General features: G+C 47.1%; 1 protein-coding gene across 1 annotated transcript; it reads right to left on the bottom strand.

The window, feature by feature from the left end:
• Positions 1 to 1400: 1400 nt before the first annotated feature.
• SEZ6L2 (seizure related 6 homolog like 2) lies at positions 1401 to 27712 on the bottom strand. Its single transcript, XM_063137690.1, has 18 exons — positions 27030 to 27712; positions 22565 to 22792; positions 21862 to 22179; positions 21594 to 21727; positions 20269 to 20461; positions 18081 to 18266; positions 15743 to 15914; positions 14948 to 15111; positions 13460 to 13654; positions 12039 to 12177; positions 10431 to 10627; positions 9332 to 9526; positions 8262 to 8453; positions 5614 to 5805; positions 5458 to 5496; positions 5204 to 5321; positions 3511 to 3613; positions 1401 to 1534 (listed from the first exon to the last, which is right to left on the bottom strand). Exons 1-18 carry the CDS (start codon positions 27100 to 27102, stop codon positions 1505 to 1507), a joined length of 2868 nt encoding a protein of 955 aa, XP_062993760.1. The 5' UTR covers positions 27103 to 27712; the 3' UTR covers positions 1401 to 1504.
• Positions 27713 to 27970: the final 258 nt, after the last annotated feature.

Here is a 27970-nt window from a genome sequence, read left to right as displayed (position 1 = left end):
TTTTCCCGACCCCCATGCCATGCTGGTAAAAATATGCTAATAAAGTAAATAACGGACAGTGCGCTGCCTTAGGGCAGGCCGCCTTACCCTGCCCAACAGTTAGGGCCAAGCTTGCTTAGAGAAGTTCTAGCAAGTATCTTTTGTAGGGCCTACATTAGGTAGGAACTGTTTTCTAGTTCCTGTCTTTGTGTGTTTTTTCTTGATTTTGGAAGTGGGGTGGGAAGAGGAAGAACAGCAGAAGTGTAATCAGAAAGCCCTTGGTAGGCAGCGCTCATTCACTAACGCTGCAATCCTATGCATGCTTACCTGTGAGCAAGCCCCATCGACCACCTTGGGACTTCATTCCAAGTAAACAGGCATAGGGTTGTGCTATAAAGCTGCTATCATAGTGCCTTGTCTTTGTTGCATCTTTCAGGCGCCCCACAGTATTGCACCTGACGGTCCATTACAGGAGAGGATCGTGCCTCTTACATATAACACAGTCTGCTACTGTAATGGCTCCACAACCCCCTTAAGACAGGCTGGTTTCTTTCTTGTAGGGCAATTTAGATTCACTATGTAGGACCTTTGCAAAACCCAGATTATCTATGGTATGGTCAGGCGGAAGTCAAAGGTTCTGTAAACCTGCTCTTCTCCCTCTCAAACGACAGGCATTGGGCTTTCTTTGGGGGATCTAAGTTATTCCCAATTCCACAAACATTTAATTGAAGTACGTCCTGCTAAATTCGATGGGGCTTGTTCCCATGAAACATATTTAGGATTAGGGGCACCAATCTGGTTGATTTATGGTAGCATCTATCTGCTTTTGTATCTCTTACCAGTTCTTTTCCTTTCTGTTTGTTTGCCGTTTACTTTAAGATCAAAATCAGCTTATTTATGATAATGCCTCCTACAAGCCACGTATGCTGGTTTTTAGTGATGTTATTGTACAATCTTCTTTACAGAGTGTTGTTGTTTTTTAATGGCAGCACCTATAACTGATATCCACCTCCTTAAGAAAAGGTGTGTGGGGGGACAAGGCAAGGAAAAAGGGGGTGAGGAACAACCCCTCCCTCTTTCTCAACCACTAAGGAAATAATAAACCAAGGGAGGGGGACGAGGAAAGTGAGTTAATAAATAAACAGAGAAATAAATAAAAGTAAACAAACAGATAAAAAGCAGAAAAAGTGTGTGCGCGCGTGTGTTTGTGTGTGTTTGTGTGTGTGTGTGTGTGTGTGTGAGAGAGAGAGAGACGCGTTTGGCACATTGAAGAGGGTATTTACAAGGTGTGGGGGAGTGGACGGCGTCCAAAGCTGGAGAGTGGACAGTGAGGCAGCAACGTAGAGAGGAAGGGAGAAAGCTAATCTGTGGGGTAGAGAAGAGAAACTCCCCCTCTCCCCTCCATTTCCCCTAAGCCCCCCCGAAACCACCTTCCACTATTCCCTCCTAAATAGGAATCATTCTCAGTCGCTGCTCCTCAAACCCGCTTGGGTTGGGGGAAGAATGCAGATCCTCTTAACATCTTCTAAATGGAAACTTCATATTCTCTGGTGTCCTGCCAGTGGAGAGAAGAGGGAGAAAAAAAGGAAAAGACGTCCTATTATTATAATGATGGCGCCTCGCCAACACTTCTTCCGTGATCACCAAGTTGTCTCCTCGAGGCTTGGACGGTGTTTTCGCCCTGGCTCTGTCCTGGGGCCTGTCTTGACGAGGGGTTTGCCCCCGGGAGGATTTGGAGTGGCGGCAGGTCATCTATATGATGCAGCTGCCATCTTGAAGCCATCCAGGGGCAAACCTCCTAAACTCCGCTCCAAGAAAGTCGGGCACTTACTCTGACGTTTTTGGACACAGAGCTGTGTCACAGCCGATGGCGACCACTGATTGGTCACCATCGGCTGTAGGAGGGCAGGTCCAGGCGCCCCAGGTCCCTCTCTTCCTTCCGTTCTGGCTGCCCTGTTCCTTCCCTTCCCTTTTAATTTTTTTTAATCTATAGATGTGATCCTTCACATCTATAGATAAAAAAAATAATAAATAAAAAATAAGTAATGGGGGGGGAGAGGAATGGGACAGCCAGAGGGGGAGGAAGAGAGGGACCCTCCCTCTGACCTCCCTCCCACTGCCCCCTTCCTCTCCCACCCCCGTTTTTAATTTTTAAAATTTCTTATCTATAGATGTGATCCTTCGCATTTATAGATAAAAACGACAACAATAAACAGGGTGTGTGGGTGTGGGAGGAATGGGCAGCAAGAGGGAGGTCAGAGGGAGGAGAGCCAGTTCACACCCCTGTCTTCCTCCCCCTCTCACTGCCCCATTCCTCCCCACTCCTTGGTGCTTGGCAGTGGCAACTCCGCACTCGCGCGCCTTCTGATGCAGATGCCAGGAAGGCGCGTGAGTGTGGGAGCCCGAGGCCTCCCAACGCCAACACACTGCTATCAAGATGGGGGCCTGGAAGTTTAGTAGGTGTAAGGGGGGAGGCTCCAGATGACATCAACTATGCCTTGTGATACTCCTGAGTTGTTGTTGTTGTTTTTACTGCTTCTTTCATCTTTTTCCTTAATGCAGAAAATTCATTAAGAAGAAAAGATAGAACGGCTCCACAGTGCCTTCCAGCCGCTATCACTAGGCGCCCTCCCAAACGTCGGGGGATTTCAACTGTTAAAAAGCTACTGCTATTTTATTTACACGTTACATGAGAAAAAAACATGTTAGTCGGAGGCAACTTTCCCTAGGTTGGTGCCCTCCAGAGATATTAGACTGTGATCTTCATCACACCAGGCTAAAATCCAGCATCCTTACCAGGGCTTCTGCGTCTGGATTCTTTGCAAGATAAAAAGTGGCTCCTTTACACGGGTGGGCATGTGCTCTGAATCGAGGGGGTCCTTCCTCGGTAATTTTTTTAATGTTTTCTATATGTTTCATTATACTGCCACTAGATGGAGCTACCAACATTTCAGATTATCCTTGTTTATCAGGTTATCACTAATGTTTTTGAAAATGGGATAAAGGGGGGAAGTGTGAGAGATGTTCTGGATTTTGATGACGTCATGTAAAGGACCTGCAAACTTCGGTGAGTGACCAGTCACGGGTGTGCAATAAATCACTTGTATTCAGAACCAATCAGAATTCTAAAGGAGCTATCCAAGGGTTCTGAACCTATTTTGGGAAGGAGGTGGACTGGGTTCAACACCTTGGACAGCTCCTTTAGAGTTCTGAAGGGAAGCCAGAACGGATTCACAGCCCCAGTAAAATCAAAGCCACCAGCCTCCACTGCTTCCATCTGTACAAGCAGAGCATAAAATGAATATTATAAAAACGGAGTCAGTTTCAAGGGCTCTCATCCAAAGGAAACTAAACCCAAGAGTGCTGCTCCTAGAACTTTACACTCCTTGGGAAGTAGGGAGTGCGCAACAATCTGTATGGAGATTCAAATCTCCAACCCTGATGCTCTTTTTAAAACCACTCTGGTAGAGAGAGAAATGGCCGCACTGCAGTGGAATGATGGGATGACCAAGCGGCCGGTGTGCAACTCACCCCAGCCTCGTAGAGAGGGTTGTTAAAGTCAGACTCCACGGTGATAGGGCTGTAGCTGTGGGAGCTGGAGAAGGAGAAACCAAAGAGGGTCTTTCCTTGGAACCTGCCAGTGGGGGAAAGGAAAGAAGGAGAAGATGGATCAAAGCCATCTGTCAAACAGGGCTGAAAAACCAACGCTACATCTCGTCAGTTCTTACAGGGCAATCCCATGCATGTCTACTCAGAAGTAAATCCCACTGGGTTCAATGGGATTTACAAGTGTGTGCATAGCAGCCTTCCCCAATTTGGTGCCCTCCAGTAAATACTGGACTACAACTCCAAAGAAGCTTTTTCTCAAAACTGCCCTCCATGCTAGGAAAAAAGTCACTGATGTATCTGCCTGGCATGCAGCTTTTTAATCCCTCCTTACTAAAAGCAGGGCCTTCATAGCTGTGCCCCCCCCCTCCACAAACTGTGAAACAACCTCATATTAGAATTGAGGCATATGGTTCTTCTTTGCTTGCCTTTTGGAAGTGCTATATAAAATCTTGCTTTGTCTGTCCTATGAGACTTCCCCTTAGAGAGATATTTTGATTGACTGATGTACACCTTTTAGTTATCTTTGTATTCGTTTTATGATTGCAGTATTATGTTTCCCCGCCCCCTTGGTTCTGTTGCTGTAAGACACTTTTGAACATATTTTGGGAAAGCAGGGCTGGCTGGGGAATGCTGGGAGCTGTAGGACATTTTTCTGTCTCAACATGGATAGGATTGCCCCCTAAAAATATGGAGCGTCTCTCCATATAAGAAGCTCTAGCTCATGGTTGAAGCCTGTTTTCCAGGCAGGGACTTAGTCCTGTAAAGCATAAAGAGAGTGCCCCTGGGCATGTGGAAAGTGTATTTCTGTCACCACTGTGCCTCCTCACATCAGGGATTTGGGATTGGTGCAGAGTTTTCACGTTAAACTTCTGACTCCTGGGCAGACCCAAATCCTAGCTGCCTTCTATTTAAGTAGGGGTGAGCAACCTTTTTTTTTTCTTTTTCTGTTGAGAGCCACTTTCCATGGTAGATAGTCTGTTAGGGGCTGTATGTCGGTGATGGATGGAGCCAGCGTCATCAGTGGGTGAAGCCAGATCCTAACGTAGGTGAGGTCACCCATTTTTTTGTTTTTGGCATCTCTGTTCCTCTGTCTTTCTACCAGCCACTTTTCTCTCTCTCTCTCCTTCTTTCTTCCCACCCACCCAAGAAAGGAACCGATGGCTCTAGCCAGAGGTCAAAACTGAAATTAGGCTGCAGGTTGCCAACTGCTGGTTTAAAAACTCAACAACCATGGGCTTCTGCCTTCATAAGGCACTTACATTTGTGACATCACAAGCTACTATATGCAATGACAGCATCACCAATTGGCCAAGGCTGTCCTCTTTCAAAGGCCCAACTCTCTCCCCCAAATTCAATAGTGGTGTAGTGATTAGAGTGTTGGACTGCACAGGACATCTGGGATCTAGTCCCCACTCGGCCACGAAGCTTGCTGGATTACTTTGGTAGGTTTGATTCTCAGCCTAACCTACCTCACAGGGTTGTTGTGAGGATAAAACAGAGAGGAGGAGGCAAAGCATGTAAGCCACTTTGGGTTCCTTGTAAGAGCGGAAAAAGCTAGATATACAATGACCTAATAATAAAACATGTAATAGTAAATAAATGAGAGCTTGCTCACTTGGTGTAGTAGACATAGATGCCCCCAATCAGGAGTATGACGAGGATGATGGGGAGGAAGATTGCCAGGGCAATATTGCCGCCTTCCATCTGGTGGGAAGGGTCTGTCGTTTGAGTGACTGTGAAACAAAAACAGCCAGGCCAGGAATGTGAAAGTGGCATCGCAGGACACAGCCGGAAGCAGAGTAACGCCCCACCACTTCCTCCAGTATCCCTTCCCCAGCTCCCGATGCCACACGCATTCGCCATCCTCACCTTCTAGTTTGCGGCCGTCCAGTAACTCCTCATAGGCCACTAGTGGGGGTAAAGAGACCAAGGGAGGCGTTTAGAGAATGACAAAGAGGCAAGCACAACAGGGGTGGGGGGGATGAGGGGGGAGAGCCACGGGCGGTGACGATGAGGGCACCATACCTTTGCACAGAGGGGGCTGGCTGGTCCACTGGGACGGATGCCCCGGGATGCAGGTGATCGTCACTTCGCCGATGAGCTCAAAGCCCTCGTAGCAGAAGAAGCGCAGGGATTCTCCCGCCTGGTAGTGATGCTTGTAGAGCGTTTGGTACCCGTTCTCTGGGACGCCGGGGTTCAGGCAAGGCTCGTATTTCACTGCAAAAGAGGTCAGGGGCCCTTAAGTCATAAAGCCAACCCTGACTGCAGACTCCTTGCCAAGAGAGGCCAACAGAGAGATGGCTGCCATCACTGACTCTAGCAGGGCGGTGAGTGGCAGAGAGGGGAGCAAATGGGCAGGAGGAGCCATGGATTCTTTCTCTCTGGCTGCGTCTGGGGCAAGATCTGGCAACTCTGCTGCGGCCGAGCCTGCATGTTCCACAGACAACTTCATGTTTGTCATTGCTGCTTGCTAACACAATATTTATCCGTATTTTTACAAATGTTTTGCCACAAAATCTCCGTGATGGGAACTCGGGCTGGCTAAACACAAAATGGAAAAATCCAGCAGGAACAATGGACTGACCCAGAACTTGCAGGATAGATATTGTGCTACTAATTCAAGCAGAAAAAGCAGAATACATAAATGGACGAATAGGACTACAAACCTTCTTCCCTTAAGGAAGTAAGAAAAGCCCTGCTGGATCAGACCAAGGCTCCATCTAGTCCAGCACTCTGTTCACACAGTGGCCAACTGGCTGTTGACCAGCAACCCACAAGCAGATCACGGGTGCAGCACCACCCTCCCACCCATGTTCCCCAGCAACTAGTGTATACAGGCTTACTGCCTCTGCTGCTGGAGGTAGCACTCAGCCATCAGGACTAGTAGCCATTGATAGCCTTCTCCAGGAATTTATTCATCCCCCTTTTAAAAACAGCCAAATTGGTGGCAATCACTGTATTTTGTAGTAATGAATTCCATAGTTTAACTATGTATGAAAAAGTACTTCCTTTTATCTCTCTTCTTGGAAGATATGATGGGACAGTCAACAGAATCAGAATACACAGGGGCTATTATTTCTCTTTTAAACCAGTTTACTGCTGAAGTAGCATCCTGACTTTGTATCCCAGATTAAGGCGAATATACTATAAAGTCCTTTTCATTGTTAAATTGGGCTTTCAGAAATGCTTCCCAAAAAACTGGCCATACTATCTAACTGGATGCAGAGAGCATTTCATGGGCAACCCCAAATTTCGCTGGTTCTGGTTATAATTACGTAAGTGTCCAGCCTCTTATCTATGTTCTGATTCAGAGTAATTCAAATTAGTAAATGAATTATCATGTGATTACATGAGCTTTTCGGGATTATAAAAGCACTGCTTATTGTCAACGTCAAATGGAGGGGCCTCCATGTCAGAGTGAGGAGGTATGAAGCTACATCCTCACTTCCAGAAAGCGACTCTGTAACTCTGGTAATTGTGTTTGCACTTGTTAATTGTTTAATAAGCAAAGCTCTTTGCTTGTCAGTGTGTTAATTGCGTTCTGCATGTACTCATTAGCACCTTTTCCTTTGCAGTGGTGATGTTCCAATTTTACAGTGGCTGGGGGGAAACAGGGAGGGGGGAGAGGATAACTAGCCATGCTAGTGAAGCAGGGAGCAGGTTTCTCAAGTATGAGAAGTTCTGTAGTGAAGGCAGACACAAAGAGGTCATTCATTTTCTCTGCAATCTCCATCTATCTCCATCGATCTTTTCATATCTTTGCGGCTGAATGGTTTGTCTGCCTCTGACAGATTGCCAGCTTCTAAAGAAATGTGTACTGCGTGCCTTCATGCAGGAGTCCCCAATTTTTTGAGGTTGTGCACTCTCACAAAATGGCTGTCGTGGAAGCAGGGGGGGGGAAGAGGCTTTCCCCTTCATTAAATTGGCTGCCATGGTGGACATGGCTGGTCGCAAAACGCACATTTCCCAGAAGGCAAACTAGTGAGACCAAAGGAAAAGTAACTTGGCCAAGAATCTGAGCAGAAGGCAGAGGTAGAGTTCAACTGGCAAAACGCAGAACCACCCTTTTGAACCCAAATAAAAATGGCGCTGGAGTGTAGCACTTCCCTCTGCAGCATGCCACTCTCCCGGTTTTAAAGAAATAAATCTAAAAAGCAATCTTAAGGAAGGGGTTTAAGAAAGGGGAGGGCTGGATTCCAGTGGTGGTGGGTGAGGCCAAGGGAGCAGGGCCCCAAATTCCAACATATTGTAGTTTGAAGCTCTTACTGCCAGTAACAAAGCCTTGGGGGGCATTTCAACCTTTTAGGATGGGGGGGAACTGTACAAAAGCTGGGAGACCACCCAATGATTGATTGAGGGGAAACCGCCTGGTGACATGCGGAAGGGGCCATTTGGGGAACTCCGGAGGACCGGATTGGGACTCCGGGCCTAAGGTTCAACAGACCTGGTTTTAGCTATAAGCTGAAATATGCTGAGTTCCCATATACAAATACAGGAAGGCCAGGCAAGCAAGTGTGGCAGGATCAGTCCTCAATCTGGGCTGCCGGAAGCTTCTTTCCAGCCTCCTAAGTACTGCAAAATGTGCATCCCTCCCGTGAGCTGCAGCTCTGCAGTCCCCCACAGACAGGGCTCCTTCATCCCGCGTCCCCCCACCCTCATCCTCTTTTACTCACAGACACACTTGGGCACTCGGTCGCTCCACTTGGGGGTGCCCGTGTCCCGGTTGTAGCAGGTCAGCGTGCTGCTCCCTTCTACCACGTAGCCCTCGTGACAGAAATACTGGACGTGGGAGCCGATGGAGAAACGTCGGTCGGAGACGCTGCGTTTGCCATTGCTGATTTCCCCGGGGTCAGCGCAGTTCACAACTTGGGGGGTGGGGGAGGAAGTAAAAGGGGTTTGAGCAAGGTGTTCTATGTAACTCCTTCTTGCTCCCCACATCGAGGGTATCAGGCCTGACAATGTGGCAGCTAATATTCTTCCCAGGACTCTGTAGAAACTGGGATAGAGTCCGATAGAGTCCCTCAACTTTCGTAAGTGAAGCAAAATTCTAGTCCTTACTGTTGTGTGCACAAAGGCATACACTGCATTGGCTATGCCTGCTCAAAAGCAGAGAAACTAAACAGAATTTTTGGGGCAAGACTTTCAGTGGAGAAGGGTAATTTCAGAATTCTCACCCAGCCCAGCCCAAGACACAAGTTCTTGATTTTTGTGCTCAGTTTTTTGTGCAACAGATTCTGCCTAACCCCCTTCTTCAGTCTTTTACTGCTTCAGTCCCTGCTGTTATATTCTTAATCAGGGAAGAAAGAAAGAAAGAAAGAAAGAAAGAAAGAAAGAAAGAAAGAAAGAAAGAAAGAAAGAAGGCATTCCCAGGGGCTGCCTAGATGGTTTGAAAGCCACGCGGTGGCACTGCGTTGATTATATGAAACAGCAGCCACCTTGCAGCTATCGCAGTGCTTTCCTGTGAACCTGCGACTTAAAAACGTTGGGGACTTACCCCAACCTTTTTCCCTGGAGGGAAGCCAGTATGGCACACCTGCCGCCTATCCTCACCCTGGAATTGCAGCAGAGGCGGTCCTGGGTGGATGGTGAACCCTGATTGGCCTCCATCCATCTGGGCAGAGGGCGTGCCCAGCATGCCAACGGCTGCCGGAAGCCCCACACCCTCCCTCTGCATTGGGATTAGCCGCTTAAGGCAGCCCCCCAGACTATCAGTCGCATTGGTGTTAGCAGCAGGAAGTCTTACTTTTCTGGCAAGTGGGAGGGCTGTTACTCCAGGAGAGGTCCCACTGGCAGGTGAGGATGTCAGATCCCACGATGTCATAGCCTGGCTCACACTGATAAGTCACCACCGTGCCGCGGATAACGGCAGCATGAGAAGCTGTGCGCCAGCCAAACTCCACCTCAGGCAGCTCGGGGCAAGTGTCATTTCGTGGAACCTCTGCAACGTGGGGAGGAGAGGGACGAGTTAGCCACTGCCTTTCTTAACGGCCTATTCCCATCCCCCTGCAACCCATGCTGTTCTTTTCCCAATTTCTCATTGTATGCTGGGAGTTCTAAAGGCTCGCTTACACAAGCAGTTATCCAGCCTTCCCCAGGCTGGTTGTAGTCCGACACATCTGGAGGGCACTGGGTTGGGGAAGGCTGTCCTAGGATAAGAATCCCTGAATTTACTTTGCTTTAGATCCAATTTTCTTTTCTTATTGCACTCAAAGGGTGAATGAAGATGGCAGTGTGCACAAGGGAAGCTCCAGATCAGAGAGCACGTTAACAACACTGGTGTGTGTGTGTGTGTGTGTGTGTGTGTGTGTGTGTGTGTGTGTGTATAGAGTCCATAACTCCCTAGGGAAATAATGTGACCTGTGAATGACCCACAACAAACAGTAAGGGGGTGCAGCTGAAACACCTAAAATCCCTTGTTCCTGTAGAAAGGGATTGTACATGAGGATAAGACCCTTTACAACAGCACTGCTGAGAAAACTATGTCTGAATCTACATTATGCACGTCAGCCCTATGTTGCATTCCGGGCTGGGATGGAAATGGGACTGGTTTTAGAAGTGGGGAATTTGGGCAGGAATAACCCCTTGGCTCTTCTTCTCCGGGCTCCCCTCTTCCCTCCTCCCCGCCTTTTCATTCGTCTTTCTGTTTGAGTTGGAAATCTCAGGCAAGCAGGTTAGACCTCCAACACCTGCGATCCCACGTGCCTTTTGCCCCTTCGGCCTTATCCTGCATTTGGCCTGACATCGTAGGCTCCTGTTCACAAGATGCCTCAGCCACCTGCTGGCTTTCAGGCAGTCCTCCCCTGCCTTTTCCCACCCACCGCTCCAGGAGTTCTTTCGCATACCCTTGTACCGCACCAGGAATCCCTGGCTGAGGCCAAAAAGGGGATCGCCGGGATCAGACTGGAACTGGAGAGTGACGGCTGGGCCTGAAGAGTAAAGGCTGAAGCGGGGGTGGGGCCCCAAGTACTGGCCCAGGATCCGGGCGGTTAAGTCCCCGCCGTCAAAGATGGTCAGCACATCTGACTTGCGGATGTTGAGGCTGGGAAGAGAATCAGGAGGTGGGGAAAGAAACGAACAGGGGCTGTTGTGAAGAGAGAAAGCGGGAGAGCAAAGGGGGCAGGATACGCCCACTTGCGCTGCACCGACACGTCTCTCATCCAAACGAATGGGTGGGTGTACAGACGGACAAATAAATATAGGATGGATGGATGGATGGGAAGAGAATCATGGGCTTTCTTGCACCAGTAAGTGATGTGGGGTCCTTTCAAGACAAGCTTGTTTTAAACACAGAAATACTGGGGTGGGGGTGTTTTCTATAATGTGGAGTAGTTCAATTTGGTGGAGCACTTGGGAGTCATTCCAGCAATTTGTGTAGCTACCGCCATGCTGGGAAATAGCAGAACCTGCTCATGTAGGGCTATTCCGTGTTTTTTTTAAAATGGAATCAACCAACATGCAGGTGATGCAATGTGCATGATGCAGCACTCCAAAACAAAAACATCTGCATAGATTTTAAAATTTTGTATATTTACATTGTTATTTTTTAAAGAAATTAATCTATACAAACTGGATGCGCTAGTAGTGTTCCTTTGTTATTATTTTTTAATGATCACTTCACTGACTTACTACTCATTTGAAGGAAGCATTCAAACTATTGCATGTTTGGGTTTTTTTATTGTATGTTTTGCTTTTATTGTATGTTTTCTGCTTTTACAGAGTGATTTCATTATCACATGGCTGCAGTCGTATTATTTGTGGGGGGGGGGAAGGGGGTTGGTAAATTTTCTCAGATCTCAGACTTTTTAGAGGGGTTGAACAAGAACAATAGAAACAGAATTACCGCCCCACCGCCGCCACCCAATAAATTGGTAAAGTTGCCTCAAAAATAGAATTTTAGAATTTCCAAAATTGTAGGAACAGAATTAAAATTAAATCCTCCATCTTTGCTACATCTAAATCAAACCATGTCCCCTTCCATCATTTTAGTCCTATCCTATCATTGGGTTGACTTACGTTCCATGGGGCAGAGACCCTGTCATTACCACAAGCTTTAGTGCACTGCCGGTGGAAAAAATTAACTAGCTGTAGTGGCCCTAATGACTGAATTAAACGCACCCCTTCCCTCTGGTATCAATGATCCAAAACACTCTCCCCCCCTCTCAAAATTTAGAAACGTCCTACTTAAGATACTGGGAATTTGCCATAAAGGCTAGTCTGATCTACCATCACCTGAGTTACAAAAGGTGTCCCATCTGTCCCAAACTTATGCAAGGACTTTACCATATTTAATGGGTGAGATGAATGACTTCAACAATCAATCTAATGATGGATGGTGGTTTCGGAAGACCATGAGGACAAGGTGGGATGTCGGTGCCTGAGTCATGAGGATCCTCCCCAACAAAAGGGGCGATGTTGATGGTGATGTTGGCAGCGGCAGTGGTGGTACCTACATCTCGATGTCCAGCAGCACTCGCTTCTCCTCCTGCACCCGGATGCCCCAGACACAGTCCTGCCCTTTCCCGTAGGACTGGGGCCAGTCCGGGGAAAGCACCACGCCGGTCGACTCAGAGAGCTCCCCGCCACACAGCGCTGGAGGGAAAAAGGCACAGTGTCAGGAGGAGGCCACGCATGGAACCCAAAGGTGCATCGACACTCCCAAACAAAGCCCACTTTAAACCAGATTCCTCTGGGCAGTTGTGGCAAAACAAATGCGGGAAGCACACTTGTGCAAACTGCACACACCACACACCATGCCCCTAGACCTCATTGTCCTGAGGATTCAGGGCAAGAGACGCGTCTGCCCCTCCACCGTTGATTGTCCTGCCCATGCAGCAGCCCCCTGGCATCACTCCTGCATCACACCCCTTCTCCTCCTCCCCACTGGCCCACGTCAGACTCTGTGGCCACTTCAAGAAGATATTGATAGTTGCATATGGACTGCACTGGCTGCCTAGGAGCTGGGCAGGACAGGGTTAAGGTTTGGGCACTTGTTTACAAACTCCTAAACGACTCAGGGCCAGGATACTCAAGATCTCCCCTGATCCCCTACCAGCCCACTTCACTGTTGGGCTCATTAGTAGATACCCTCCTAGTGGTACCTAAGATTTCAGAGGTCAGATCCATCGCAGCTTGGAATAGTGGCGGTGGCCTTTAGTGTCATAGCCCCCACTCTCTGGAACTCCCTACCACTACAAATTAGGCAGGCAGCCAGCCACCCTTCTGGGTTTTCAGCACCTACTAAAAGCATACCTTTTTCAACAGGCATTCCCAGGAAGGTAATTTTGTCCTCTGTATGTAACATATTTCTTTAATATAAGTGATTCATAAATATTGTTAAATAAATAAATAAATCACGTTCTGGGTTGCAACACCAACCAGTGGTGAAAACGTCTACTGTACGCCTGGCTGAAATCACGCTCCCTCCCCACCGCAAAGATGTTTACTTGGAAACAAGTCCTATTCATTTCAATGGCACTTACTAACAAGGAAGTGCATTTAGGTTTACAACCAAAGCCACGGGCCAAATTTCTCTAGCTGGAAGATACGTTATATTCCTCTTGTCTCGGATGATGACTTCTCCCCATCCAAATAGCTCCCTTGATTGCTTGTAGAGTCGCACTAATGTCTTAGGAATCTGCCCTCCTTCCATTTTGAGCTCCAGAATTCAGAGGCTGCTGTTCCCCTACCACCACCTTTATCTTGCCCATGTGCATAAGCGCTTGTGTGAATGGATAAAACACAGCGCAAAAAGGCATCGTGGCGTGCTGAAAAATGTTGTGTCTCATCTCCAATGACTTGTGTGCATCCGCAAAGCAGAGGTATGCGTGTGTGTATCTATACCTATATCTGAGTCTGGCCGATAGTGGATTACCTTTGCAGGTGGGCTCACTTTCATTCCACCGGGGGTCTCTCGAATCAATGCACTCGATGGCGGAGGGCCCCTGTTCAAGCATGTATCCAGCGCTACAGGCAAATTCAACCACAGTCCCCATACGATACAACGGGTCCGAGGTGCTGAAATTTCCGTGTGCCAGGAAGGGTTCATAACACCGATCTTCATCAAAAGCTGCCAGGAGAGGGAGCAAGAGAGTCAGAAATGCTTCCCCAGGTGCGTGTGGTGCTGGCGGAGTGCAGCCACTTCAGGCCCCTCCCATTGCAGAATCACTGCTGGCCAGAAGATGGGAGCAGCGATGCACATAATGGTTGCCTAGAAGCCTGTAAGCAAAGCACTTGCTGGTGATTAGCTCAAATCAGTATGTGAAATTCAGGCATACCGCCACCACTGCTTCTTGGTCACCACCCTAGGGTTGCTAGATCACAATGCTTCAATAACAGTAGAAAGCAGAACCGGAAGATTCTTCCCGTCTTGCAAACCTCTCTGTTTGCTTGGCTGGCTCCTGCGTCTGATCCCTTTCTGCCAATAGTGCATATTCCCTCCTTTCTCTAGCCATCCCCCTGTCTCCACCACCCATCACTTCCTCGGCCTGCTGCTTGTTAGGTCGCCTTTAGCCACTATGTCTCTTAATCAGTCTCCTGAGCACCCTTTTCTCCCTCCACCTAGGGCATACAGCCCCTCCTCACCTTAAGCACTGTGAAATTTCTTCTGGGCCCTCTCTCCCCTTAGCCCCTTCTTGATTCTATTTCCTGTCTCCTATTTTATCTTCAGGTGCCTCTTTTCCCCCACTCTGCAGCCTTCCTTCAGCAACCTTGCCTCTGGGCTCTCTGTGCATTAGCTTCCCTACCTCTCAATACCAAGTCAGCCACCCAGTGCAATGTTTTTATCCCAGCAAAACTGACAACTTCCTTTTCCCTCACTGAACCTGGACTGCAAATCATGAAGTTCCTTGAGCAACTGAACATTCCAGGCTGCTCCGCCAGCTCAGCCAATCAGTGCAAGAGGCTTCATCATGACTTCATCGATACAATAGACATAATTTCTCCAACCCAAATTGATAATGCATTATTGTGTTTACTAAAATAACCTTCAAATGTTAGGCCTCGACTGCAATTAGCAGATTAAACTGTTCTTCAAAATTCTAACGCCATGCTATAGTTACCAGATTCATTATATTTCCATGTATTTATAGGATTAAATGGAGTCCATTAAATGCTATTTTTAACTCATTACGTATTTCACAGTCATTCCAAAATCCAAGACAAGTTATTTTTACAGAGTTAAATATGCACCCAGAAATGCTAGATATGATCACACTTGTTGGATTGAATGGGTCCCCCAAATTACAAAGCAGAGACAATAGCAATTGTTGCACATTGCTGCCCAGGAGGGGGGGGCAGTCTCAGCACTCGCCTGCCTCCACCCCGCCCTGTTTCGAGGGTATGTGGCCAGGGGGAGCCTCACCTTCATAGCGCAGACTAAGGATGAGGGGCGTGGCGGGGCCCTCGCTGGTCAGTTCCACAATGAGAGACTGGGCATCACTCAGCAATCCCCGTTCTGGGACGTCATCCATGTCAGAGTCGTAGATGATAGGGGAAAAGGCGCTGCTCCCACTGCGGATCATCAGTCTGGGGAGGGGAAAGGACCGGCGTGACTGGGCCTGCTCCCGCTCTCGACATGAAGCACCCTGCACCCCTCCACCTCGCACAGTTCGCGGCAGCTCCAACCTCGATTCGGAAGGCTGCTCCACAGCTCTTCCTCCCGTTCCTTTCCCCTTCCGGGCCCTCCGGCATCGGAGCACAACCTCATTCGGTCCGAGGGCCGAATTCCATTTTGGAAAAGCTTCCAGGGGCCCCGTTCCAGCAGCGGTAGGAGCCCAAGGCAAAGGGGGCAGGTGCTCCAAAAGATCAAAACCCCCGGCAAGTTTTAGCTTAGCTCTGGCTGCAAATAACTGGGCCTTTGGGGAGGTCCATTTCAACAGATTGACTGCTTCCCCTCAGGCCCCGCATCCCCCCTCATCTTTGCCCTGACTTGCTTGCCGCCGCCTCCTGCTTCACCCACCTTCCCCGAACTCTGCCTCCTCTTTCCTCGCCACCTTCACCTCAAGCCCCCACCCCACCCCCTGGTCCCATCTTCTCTCTCTTCGGCCCCATTCCCCAGCCTCCGACACCGTTACTTCCTCTCAGCTCCCTGCCGGCCTTGCCCTTTGGTTGCCTTTCCCGCCTTTTCTCCCTCCTCCCTCCTTTCTGTATCCCTCACTTGTCATTATCTTCATCCAGAGCCACTCTCTCGAAGTGCAGGTGCAGCCGCTGGCCTTCGGGGGCCTCCACCAACCAACGGCACGTCAGGTTCCGGCCACGAGGCCCGCCGGGGGCCTCGGGAGCCACGATCCGCCCACGGGTGGCATTGTGAACTGTTCCTCCACAGGAAGCTAGTGAGGAGGGAAGGGTAGATATTACAACGACTCATGGTTGCTGCAGCACCCTAAGTCCAAAATGCTTTTCAATCTTTGCTCCATCGTTCTGCACAAGCTTGTGAAAGGGGTCGTTCGCATCCCCGTTTTAGAGAGGAGGATCTGAGGCTTGTCCAAGACAACGCACCGAACCCTTGGTTAAGCAGAGAGCTGAGCTCTCCCCAGGTTCACACTCAACACAACCTCCTAGAGTCAGGGCCGCTTCACAGAAGATTTTTTTTTTATGAAAGAGGGCTTGAGTTGACTTATACTCATGCTGGAAAACCATCCCAAGATGGACCGACCTTTACCACACTGAATGGTGGTTGATTGGGAGAATTTGCAACCATTTAAATCTGTCCAAATCAGCAGGGGAAATTCAGCATCTTGTCCAGGGCTCTTCTTCGACCTGGACCAATCAGCTGCTCTTGGAAAACTCACAAGCAAGATGTCCCAAAGACCATCTCTTGCTCAGTGGTATAGTGGAACCAGGGCTGACAGGATCAAAGTTCGCAAGGGCGATGACATCATCTGCCACCACCACCCTCTCACAGGCCCCTGCTCCCTCTGAGCCCAACTGCAATCCTCAAAATGGCTCTGTGTGTGTGTGTGTGTGTGTGTGTGTGTAAATTGATTTTCCCAGCAACAATGTAAGGTTGCGAGCTATCCCTATTGTAATGCAAAATATTTTGGCCTGTCTGGGTCTTGAGTGGGCAATTAAGACCCATTAGCGTTTCAAAGACCTGCTCCTAGCAATAAAAATTCCTAGAACTGGTTGGTTGATAAGGATCAACACAACTGCCTGCAATTTTGGACTCTCTCTGGGGACATGGCTGTTTTGAAGTGAGCACCTGCACTTCAAAATCTACACTACTGGATATAATACTTCTAAACATAAAGCTTCCAGTAAAAAAGGCTAAATAGTCACTGACAGATGTACCCTCCATGAATTTCTTAAATGCTTTTTTTTAAAAAAAAGCCATCTGAAATAAGTGGCTACCACCACACCCGGTGGCAATGAATCCTTAATTACGCATCATAGCGTGAAGAACTACTTCCTTTTGTTTTGTTCTGAAAATATTGGCGTCATTGCGACTTTGTAGCATTAAAACAATCTTGAGATTTGTTCTTTGGTGTTATAAATAACAAGAGACAGGAAGAAGTTTTAGGATGTTTTAACAATGTATACTATGTTTTTAATCAGTATTTTATGTATTTTACACTTACTTCTGTTCCCCACCTCAATCAAAATGGAGAGGCAGGTAAGAAATATTTTTTAAAAATTATTATTATTATTATTATTATTATTATTATTATTATTATTCCTGTGTAATGCCTTAACCTAATAATAATAATAACCTGTTCACCTCCCTGACCCTCTACACACTTGACTTAAGTATATAGATCATAAGCTGAATATGAGCCAACAATGTGATATGGCTGCAAGAAAAGCAAATGCTATTTTGGGCTGCATTAATAGAAGTATAGCTTCCAAATCGCGTGAGGTACTGGTTCCTCTCTATTCGGTCCTGGTTAGGCCTCATCTAGAGTATTGCGTCCAGTTCTGGGCTCCACAATTCAAGAAGGACGCAGACAAGCTGGAGCGTGTTCAGAGGAGGGCAACCAGGATGATCAGGGGTCTGGAAACAAAGTCCTAGGAAGAGAGACTGAAAGAACTGGGCATGTTTAGCCTGGAGAAGAGAAGATTGAGGGGAGACATGATAGCACTCTTCAAATACTTCAAAGGTTGTCCCACAGAGGAGGGCCAGGATCTCTTCTCGATCCTCCCAGAGTGCAGGACACGGAATAACGGGCTCAGGTTAAAGGAAGCCAGATTCCAGCTGGACATCAGGAAAAACTTCCTGACTGTTAAAGCAGTATGACAATGGAACCAGTTACCTAGGGAGGTTGTGGGCTCTCCCATACTAGAGGCCTTCAAGAGGCAGCTGGACAACCATCTGTCAGGGATGCTTTAGGGTGGATTCCTGCATTGAGCAGGGGGTTGGACTCGATGGCCTTATAGGCCCCTTCCTACTCTACTATTCTATTATTCTATGATTCTAAGGTCTCCAGTCATTCATCTATACACCACTTGCGACCTCTTGCCAAGGCTGTATTGTCCTATTCCTCTGTCCCTTCACTCACCCACACATGCAGGGCTGGTACCACTCCAACGCGGGCGGCTGACATTGAGGCAGATGAGCGTCTCTTCACCCCGCAGATGGAAGCCCGACTCACACTTAAAAGTGGCAGAACCACCTGGGTGTAGGTCCGTAACCATGACATCCCCATTCTCAGGCCGGCTGGGGAAGCCACAGCTGAGTAGAAAAGCTAGAATTGGGGAACAGAATGGGGATAGTAATGGAAAGGGGGACAAAAAACCAAAACAAAATAAAACACAGGTCTAGAGGCCAACAATAACTATAGCTGGGAAGAATGGGCAATTATTTTCATAAATTATTTACTGATCGTTTTAATGACTTTCACCCAAATTCAGAGAGAATTTGCATATAGTTTTTCTCAAGGCAGGAAATGTCAGATGACAGCTGATCAACATATTTCACTTTCTGTTACAACTCTGAAATTGTTGCCCACAAGTGTGTTAAACATTTCAATATATACATGAGGAAACCCCAAAAGTTTAAAATGTCATTTATCTGGTTATATTCCGGTCTCCTTATTTTTAATCCCTTAGTGGTTTTCTGCCAACACACTTTCAGGCTTATTTCCATAATCATGAGGACTGGAAACTTAGCTTTACAAAACTGAAGCTGAGCTTTTCATGTTTCTCACAAGCCCCCAAGAGCTCAGCAACAAAGTGTGTGTGTGTGAGAGAGAGAGAGAGACTGATTCTATGTTGCTATATATTATAGTACTTGCTTATGGAAACAAGAATTATCAATACATAAACCTCCAAAACATGGCAGAAACTGCCAGGTCAAAAGAACAACAATATGATATCATACAGGACACCAGCTAAGCAGTGAGAAAAGCCTACAGCTCCATCTGTTGGTAGACAAGGTATATAACTCAACCAAGGATGGGCAACTGGCAGCTTTAGGTTCAAATCCAAACCACCAGATGAGTTTTTTGGGACTGCAAGGCCAGCCAGGACCTACTGTAAAAGAGGGGCAGGATGGCCATCATATTATGAACCACTGCAGTTCCGTGGGGGGGGGGGGGGGGAAGCATGATAAACTTCGCCCCAGGCACCTCCAGTGACAGCCCAAATAAAGGCCCATTTTCAGTCTACGTTCTCCATGTTGTGACCCAGGGTCCTAAAGATCCTTTTGTTAGTAGCTCTTCAAATGCTCAACTCGCAAGCCAGGACCATCTGCCTTCTCTGGAATCTCCTACTGAGATTTCTTTAAGGCCTTGCAGAGCCCATCTGACCCTGCTTCTGTCCACCTTGCACTCAGATCTGTTACCTGGAACCTGCTAACTAAAGAGAGCAGCAGACCCGGTTGCGGGTCTCCCCGAATCACATTTTCCCATATTTTAGTGCATATAAACATTAAAGTATTACAATACTAATGACATAAACAAATCATGTTTTATTCTTCTGGTATTCAACAGCTAAAATCTCTTATGTTTACACTCTCATATACAATTGTGAGTTTGTGAAGAAAGCTTAAATCCTTATTGAGCCTACTATTTACTGGCCATAGCTTCAGTCCTCGAGAGCTTTCCCCCCCCCAGCCAAGCTCACTTTCAGTATCAGAACTTGGCTAAGGAAAAAAGCACATGAAGGATCGCTTTAGCAATCCTCACCCACATGACTAGGGTGACCATATGAAAAGGAGGACAGGGCTCCTTCAGCTTTAACTGTTGTGATGAAGAAGGAATTTCACCAGGTGCTGCATGCATACAAATGACACCTGCTGAAATTCCCTTTTCCATACAACTGTAAAAGATACAGGAGACCTGTCCTCCTTTCCCTCTTTGGTTCTAAAAATTAGACTCCCGCAACACCTATTATACACAATTAAGGCGGTACTGAGTTCAAACAAGCAGGTTTGCTACGTCACTGGGACAGACTTGCGTTTAAACAAACAGGTCTATTCCAATCATGTCACGAATACATGACCGCCATGTCATAATATTCAGTTTGGTTCTAAGTGACTTCCTACCAGGTGCAACTTTGTGCCTTTCAGCTCATTGACTGGACCAAACAGGGTACTTTGAAACCTTAGGCCACCTCTGAAAAAGGAGAACACTATGGTTCATTTTTTTATAGGCCTCAAGGTGTTAAAGAACTAATTGCCTGTGATAAAAGGGGTGCGAAATTGCTCCTCCCCATAGTTTAAGGGGTAAGGGAAAGATCTACCCTTACCTTGGTAGTGGAATTTGAAGATTCCAGGGCTGGTGGTGTGGTAGCTCTGAAAGTGGATCAACACCTGGTTGGTTGGGCTTCGGATCACTTGCCCCTCGACCATCAATGACTCATTGGCCAAGACAACAGGCTTCTCCCCTCCTAGACCTTCCACTGTCAGCGAATCCTCCTTGGACAGGTTCAGACTTTGCACCTGGTGGTAGAAGGTAGACAGAGTCAGGTAGAGAAAAAAACAGTAGGGGAAAAAAGAAAAAAATGTCTCTCTTGAGGACCCGAAAGGAGAACAAATTATTTAAGAGGGCATGTCCATCCAGACCTACCCTCATACAAAAGCATGAATAGTTGTCAAAGAACCAAATGTTACAAGGAAATGCTTTCAGTAAGACCTGGAAGCAAAGATTTACTTGAGGGACAGATAGCCTCAGAGAATATCAGAATACTAAAAATAAAAGGACAATTTGTGAGAAGGACAATTAGATGAAATATTAATATTTCTCCAAATGGAGCAGTGGGGTTTCAGTCACAGTCAGTCTCCGAAAGTTAAGAAAAAAGAGGAAGGCAACTTGGTGTCCTCCAGATGTTTTGTGTTTCAATTCCTATAAACCCTGACCATTGGCCAAGTTGGCTGGGGCTTACGGGAGTTGTAACCCAAAATATCCGGAGAGCACCAGGTTGCCTACTCCTAAAAGTCTTCCCAGTTTTAACAATGCAAATATCTAGATGAAGTCAGTAGCAAACAAGACTAATAATAATAAAAATTTCATTTCTATACCTCCCAATAGCCGAAGCTCTCTGGACAGCTAACAACAATTCACAATAAATACAAACAACAACAGTATACAACATAAAATATGTTATGATAAAAATAGTTATTCTTTTTACATACATAATCTAAAACCATTTAAACAGCTAAAAACAATTTCAATAAACAATTTTAATAATAGACCTGTCCAAGGCAGCTGACATAAGTGTCGCATCATATACCGTGAAATGCCTGGAAGTAGAGGCAGTCTTAAACAGGCAACGAAAGGATGACAGTGTCAGCACCAGGCAGGCCTCAGTGGGGAGCTCGTTTCATCATCATATTATCATCATCATTATCATCATCAATTTATTTTGTTTGGGGGACAGAATAATGGGACAATATTTTTCTGGTGGCCAAAAACCAAGAGTAAAAGTAAAGGGTTGACTTTCATGCTATCTGCTATTCCTGTTCTTTTGCAGATCTGTTTTTTTGTTTTTTTAGAAACACTTGCAAAATGGCCAGTCACCATTCCCCAACTTCAGACTAACCAGTTCTACTTTCATCAGTTCATGCAGCTTACCTGTACTTCTATCCCGTAGCCCATGTAAACAGAGATGGTGTAAGTGCAGTCCAGGCCCCCATAGAAAGTGGCACCGGCATAATCTGGAGATTCAACATAGCCTTCCACATCGGTAATATTGTTGTTGCAAAGCACTTGGGGTAGGGAGGGAGACACAGACAACGGAAATGAAAAGTCACTTTGCCCTGCTTGTGGCAACACTTTATCAAGCAAGTCCCACCTGCACCAATTCTGGAATCTTCCCACGCGCCACTCTCTTAGCGCTTACCAGGTGTGTGCACCGTAGTGATTGTGGTTGTGGTGATGAGTGTCGTCGTGGTCTCCTCATCACCTTCGGGGATGAAGGCTGTGGTGGTGGCAGAGATGTGCTGGCTGGCAGAACCTTTCTCATCCGGGGGAGGCGGGAGGCGGGGGGGAGCAGCTGCTGTCGAAGCTGGAGGGGTCGTGAGGAGGAAGCCGGTGGGGGGTGCTGCGGTGGTCAAAGGGGAAGGGCCAGTGGCTGCGGCTTCAGAGGTCTCAGGGACCATCCCGCCATCCAGGTGCTGGACGGGAGGATGGAAGGGGGGCAGGGTGGAAGGGCTACCTCCTAGGACAGTATGATGGCGGGAGAGAAAAGAAATAAAGAAGAAGGGGAGTCAGAAAGTTAAGAGTGGGAAACCTTTGTACATTTGTAAACCCCGGCTTCTTCATCCATCCAAAATGCTCCTCTCCAAATTTTCTTCCACATCAGTGTTTTTGTGGCAGAACATCCACATATAGCTATTGGAAGTATTTAGTCCCAATATTTCCAAAACTGGAAATGTGGTTACAATCGTCCTCCCACCAACCACAGAGCGAGCCCTTTCCACATCTGTCCCCCCCCTTTTCCTCAACTGTTCTCACAGAAAGCACCACCCCATGCTTGTTCTCCCACCCCATCTATCCCATTCATTCTCCCCCACTGCTACCCGGTTCCCCCCTTTTTTTCTCACCAGGGATGGGTTCTTCCAACAACTCGCCCCCCAGAAACTCCTTCCTCAGCAGTGCCCCCTGCAGCAACTCAGAGAGGCCTTCAGGATTGGGGGGCGAGGACCCCCTCACCTCAGCGGAGACCCCCAGTTCCTCCTCTTTGAGTCCACCCATGGCCTCTGATGACAAGGCCTCCAGCTGCGGGGAGGGGGTGGCAGGGACCACGTCATCATTTTCCCAGAGGGGTAGGCCTGTGGGGAACAAAGGGTTATAAGCCTCATTCCTCAGAGAAAGAACGAATAAACAAAGTAAACAAATAAATACGAATAATTACCCACCCACCCCAGATTTTACATTGCTTAGTTATGTTCTCCGTCCTGCCCCTCAACATAGACCAAAACTAACCCTATCGGGCCTACAGCTCATCCTAGACAGTGGTCCCATCCTGCACATGCACAAAGCCAGTTTTCCACCACACACTGGTCCCTAGCTCTCCCTCCATAAGACACACTAAGGTAGGGTGGCCCTCCGATGTTTAGGCCTACATTTTCCATCAGCCCTAGCAAACATTGACAGTGGTGAGGGGCAACAGAAGTTGGAGTCCAACATCTGGAGAGCCACAAGCTGTTCTCCATCCCCAGCAGAAAAAAAAGCACAGCCTCCTGATTTTTGTGAACCACCCAGAGAGCTTCAGCTATTGGGTGGTATAGAAATGCAATAAATAAATGGAGGAGGGGTGGCCATCCAACGGTTTACCCAGGCCATATATATTACTGGGAAGTTTTGTGGGCTGGTGGTTGTAGACCTCTTAATTTCCCCTCAGCCAGCCTGGCGATTAGGCATTGGTAGGCCTCAGGCCTGGTGGAACAGGCAATGGTAGGCCTCAGCAGCAGATCAGCCTCAGTTCAAATTACGCCTCAGGCAGAGGTTGTGATCTCAGGATGAGGAGGAGATGGACCCCATGGTAGCAAAGAGTGAAAGGAGTCATCATTGCCATTGGTCTGTGGTAACAGAAGCATGGCCACTTCCCAAGAAGGGCACAGTAGTCCATCCCTGAGGCCTGGCCTTAGGTTTGCCTCTTCAAGTTTAACTATCTCAGCGCTCAGCTTACAAGGAGAGGCAGTGGATGAGCCAACCCACCCCCTGCTTCCTAATTTTTTATGATAACCACTTTAGCTACTGTTTTTAGAATGGTACAGGTGGGTGATCCCTTTGACTAAATCTGGGGGTGGGGTGGGGTGCAGTAAGGCTTATGGATTGCACTGAAGCGCCTCTATTTCCTGCCCCCTCCCTAATTGGAGCACGGGCCCACATGCCTTCTCCTTGCCCCAAATGGATATAAAGCCCAGTTGTCTGGGTGCCCAGCTACCTACATTTGATTAGGAACTCGATTTTTTCCCCCAGAAGCCTTTGTTCTGTAGGGTGGAACCCCAAAAATGTGATGCTGACCCTTAAAAAGCAAAATATTTTGCCCAGCCCTGCCTTCCCCTCCCATGCCTCCATATTGCTTTCCCAGTTGTTTATTCTAAACCAATTAATCAAGACAAATAACTGTGACATGCTTGTTCTCTCTCTGGTAAGTGTGTGTAGAATTGCAGCCTTAATGACATTTTGTTGTTGACAATCATATTTAGGGTTGGTACAAAGAGAAAAATTATTCCATACAAACATACACCTTGATTCCATGTATGTTTACATAATCCTAACCTGGCCTGCACATTGCACTCAAGAAGTAACCTGGGGTGTTCTCACAATCATTGAAGAGCATCCAAATCCATTTGCTAAGTTATTATTGGAAAATGTAAGAAAGGTAGTGTAGTGGTTAGTGTTGGAGATCCAGGTTCTCATCCCCATTCGGCCATGAAGCTCACTGGGTGATTTTGGACCAGTCACTGGCTCTCAGCCTAACTTACCTCACAGGGTTATTGTGAAAATACAACAGAGAGGAGGACTGTGTAAAATTGCCTTGTAATAGGCAAAAAAGTAGGATATAAATGTAATAAATAAAAATGTAATACCCCTTCCCTTTCTCTTCATCCACACTAGCTAGCTGAACAAAGTGGATGGTTAAAGAGCATTAAGAGGAAGCACTACATTAAGAGTTAGGTGATCTTGTGAACCAAATGGGTGATTTGGGTGTGTTAAGTTGGAGTAATTAATCTGCCCTAAGTGATCTTGTCAGCACACTGCATAGCTACAGTGTGTTGAGAGGCAAGTGGTCTGAAGTTACATGAACTTGTGAGTAAAATAGGGTAGCTAAAATGCACATCCGGAAGCAACGGATGTGTGTTAAACGATCTTGTGAATGCTTTCTTCCCTCCTCCCCTGTTTTACTGCAGAAGGCTGCGTCATTTAGTTCCATATTTCACATATTAAACTTGGCCCTGGTGCTGGGAAAACAGAAGGGGGGCGAGTGGGCTGGAAGAGAGCCTGTGGCTGGGACGCAGGGTGCTGATTGAAGGGTGTTGGCAGAAGCGCGATGAAGCAGCTCAAGGCCGGGACAGAGCAGGGGAGTCCGCAGATCACGGGCTGAGGGGCCTTGAATGATGAGCCCGGCACATCACTCTCGCTGCCTTGATGTGACAAGTTCGGCAGTGACAGCCGTGGCCGCCGCAGGCGACTGCCAGCATGTGAGATCCTGGCAGCTGCTGGCGAGCCATTAATTGCTCTGAACTCGCTCCATTAAGGAGGCCAGCTGCCTGGCAGGCCTGGTGGGCCCAGTGATTTGCCACCCCACGATAAAGTGGCGGACACCCAGCGGAGGAGGGGCGGGGAAGTCTTGCCTTGCCTGTCCCGTCTTATGGAAGCGCCCCCCACCTCCACCCACTCAACCAGCCAGCTGTCCAAAATCAAATGCAGCTGCCTCTGGGGTGGGACAGAGCAGTTGCTAAACAGCAAATAAGAACTGCCTGTGAAAGACCACATTACAGTGGCATCACATCACACACTTGGCAACTCTTAGGTGTGTGTTCCCTCCCCACTACCCATCGCAAATCAACAACGGTAGGTTACACTTGCTACTTTCAGATGGGATAGGGGAATACCGTTACTAGAAATCAGGAAAATCTCCTTTCCTCACATCCAAGTGGGAAACCCATGCCTCCCAGCTATTTAGATCCTTCAATAGTGTTCCCCAACCTTCATGGAATTCTAGGCCTGGCCTCTTTCTCCATCCCTCAATGTTCTGCTTACAGCATCTCCACTTTCTCATATCTTGTTTCCTTGCCGCCATGATAATCATGGCCTTAACCATGTAGCCTCCTGCTACAACAGCTGAGCACCCCAAATATGTCTGGCCACATTCGAGTTCTCCCCCTTAACTGCATTTGCAAACCTGCACGAGTGCTGAACCCTTGTTTAGAAATACATCACTCTAATAAATCCCCCTTATATGATTCCACTTTCCTCAAATCTCTACAGTCCTTTGCCACCTTGCATGCTATACTCCCCCAAATTGAATGATAATACATTACTATCACCACAATTTCTATTATTGGGCAATCCCTTTTCGGATCTTGCAAAGAACCCCTTTTTTATTAAAGGAGACCTATATGTCTGTTTGATTTTGATGTCGCATGAAAAACTGCCTCTTTTGCAATGCACGAATCCTGAACCTGTTTTCTTTTGCAGTGTTGCATGCAAGACCCTAGTTTTCTGACCTTTCCCCCTTTTTTTGCATAGCTATTCCCAGTAACATCTCTTTGTACCCCAATTCTTTAACCTCCATGTTGCAAAATTCATTTCAAGTCCCAAACCCAAATGTCAAACCTTTAAGTCATATTGGTAACCTCCCTTCCATCAAGGGTCAGCCCCAAATTTCTGCTTCACTTGCAACGTTCTGCGACAACCTGACACCCCTTTCCTTTATTAATAATCTGTTCTCTTTAAGTCTGTGCTCTGATTTACAATGCTGTATGGGAACACACTAAAAAGCAACATCAAAGGTAACCTACAGATCTCTCTATACCATATTCTGTAGTCTCCAACCCATCTCCATTTCCCCAGGAACACCCTGAATACCGCCTTATTGCTACTGATGCATGCTACTCATCAGATCTCTACATTCTACCTACTACAAACCCCCAAAACGCAGCACCCCTTTTTTTGCAGAGAGGCACAGACCCTCCCAGCTCCGTGCACCAAATTTTCCATCCCCCTCATATCATTTGCAACCAGTTCTAGCCCTGATACCTTTCCTTGTAACCTCCCCATCCCTCTCTCGTCTCGAGCTGTTTTAATGTGCATGTTTCCTCCATGCAACCAAGAAAAACCTTTGTTATTTTCTTTTTTTGTAAAAGGAAAACGTGGAAATATTATTCGAGTGTCTGCAACACAATGTTCACAACCTGCCATTTGCACCCAGGGATATGATTTATTTTCAACCCCCTTTATTCTTTAATACAAAAAACACTGTCAATTGAAACAAGCCCATTCCGTTTTGGTACACACATACCCCAAACCCCTCTCCCTGCAAAGCTGGCCTCTTACCTTGCAAAAGAGGCACGGAGCAAAGCAGCAGAAGGAACAGCATTTTGGACGCTGCTTTTTCCGAATAGCCCATTTTGGATTTCTTCAGACCTGCAGAATACCTAGTCTAGCTATTTCCTTCTCCTACCAGGCAAGGGAGCAGTGGAGCCAGGAGCCTGCTTAGCAAATGAAAATGCAGTAGATTCCCTTGCAATGGCTATTCCTGTATTTTCTATTTTTTTTCCTTTCAAAAGCAATCTAGGCTTTATATTTTGGAAATAGGCGGTTATCTATTTCTGCTCACTATATACTAACTTATTTTGCAAACCTATAATACGGGAATATCCCTTATTTATTTATTAAAAGAGAAACGCTACAGATATCTTCCTTTAAATAAAATTCTTTAAGATGAAGCGACAGGATACCTTTAGGAAAGGACTTCTCTTGTGGTTTTTGCTTAAAGACTACACCTAAGCTCACTTTGACAGAGGAAATGCAGGAAGTAGGAGTGGATGGATTTCTTTGCATATGAAAAGGCACTGGCCCTCTGGTTTCTTGGCAAGATGAACAGACTGGGGAGTCCTGTCTTTCCATAAACCATATCCTACCAAGAGCAAAGCCACCTACATATCCCTACGTGAAAAGTCACCGATAAATTCCTGTTATTTTCGGTACTTCACATTTATTGCGAACGCCATGCAGCTCCCCACCTTCCCTCCCCCAACCTTGCTATTCAATTTCTGTAACCAAACCACCCCCCAGATGGATGCAGCGAGCTGCCCTTTAAAAAAAAAAAAGGTAAAATCTTGGATACCTATTGGTTTGCTTGGCAAACCAAATAGGGCTCTCTTGCTCGCTCGCTCTCTAGATCTCGTTCTCTCTGTCCTTGACAATGAAACGCCAACGGATGGCAGCCTTTGCATTTGTAAAAGAAACGCAGCTGGTAGCTACAGATTATTCTG

This window comes from Elgaria multicarinata, chromosome 11, assembly GCF_023053635.1.
Source record: "Elgaria multicarinata webbii isolate HBS135686 ecotype San Diego chromosome 11, rElgMul1.1.pri, whole genome shotgun sequence".
NCBI classification, from domain to species: Eukaryota; Metazoa; Chordata; class Lepidosauria; order Squamata; family Anguidae; genus Elgaria; species Elgaria multicarinata.
The sequence above is the reverse complement of the archived record's forward strand: the minus strand, read 5'-3'. Positions and strand labels throughout refer to the sequence as shown.

What these genes read in the sequence shown, in the direction of transcription:
- SEZ6L2 (XM_063137690.1), bottom strand. Translation starts at nt 27,102, where the DNA reads ATGGGCTATTCGGAAAAAGCAGCGTCCAAAATGCTGTTCCTTCTGCTG. An exon ending in CTGGATGAAGATAATGACAA is followed by an intron (nt 15,112 to 15,742) that starts GTGAGGGATACA and finishes TCCCCTCCCCAG; the next exon opens with ACTGATGATCCGCAGTGGGA. An exon ending in GGACGGCCGCAAACTAGAAG is followed by an intron (nt 5,322 to 5,457) that starts GTGAGGATGGCG and finishes TTTGTTTCACAG; the next exon opens with TCACTCAAACGACAGACCCT.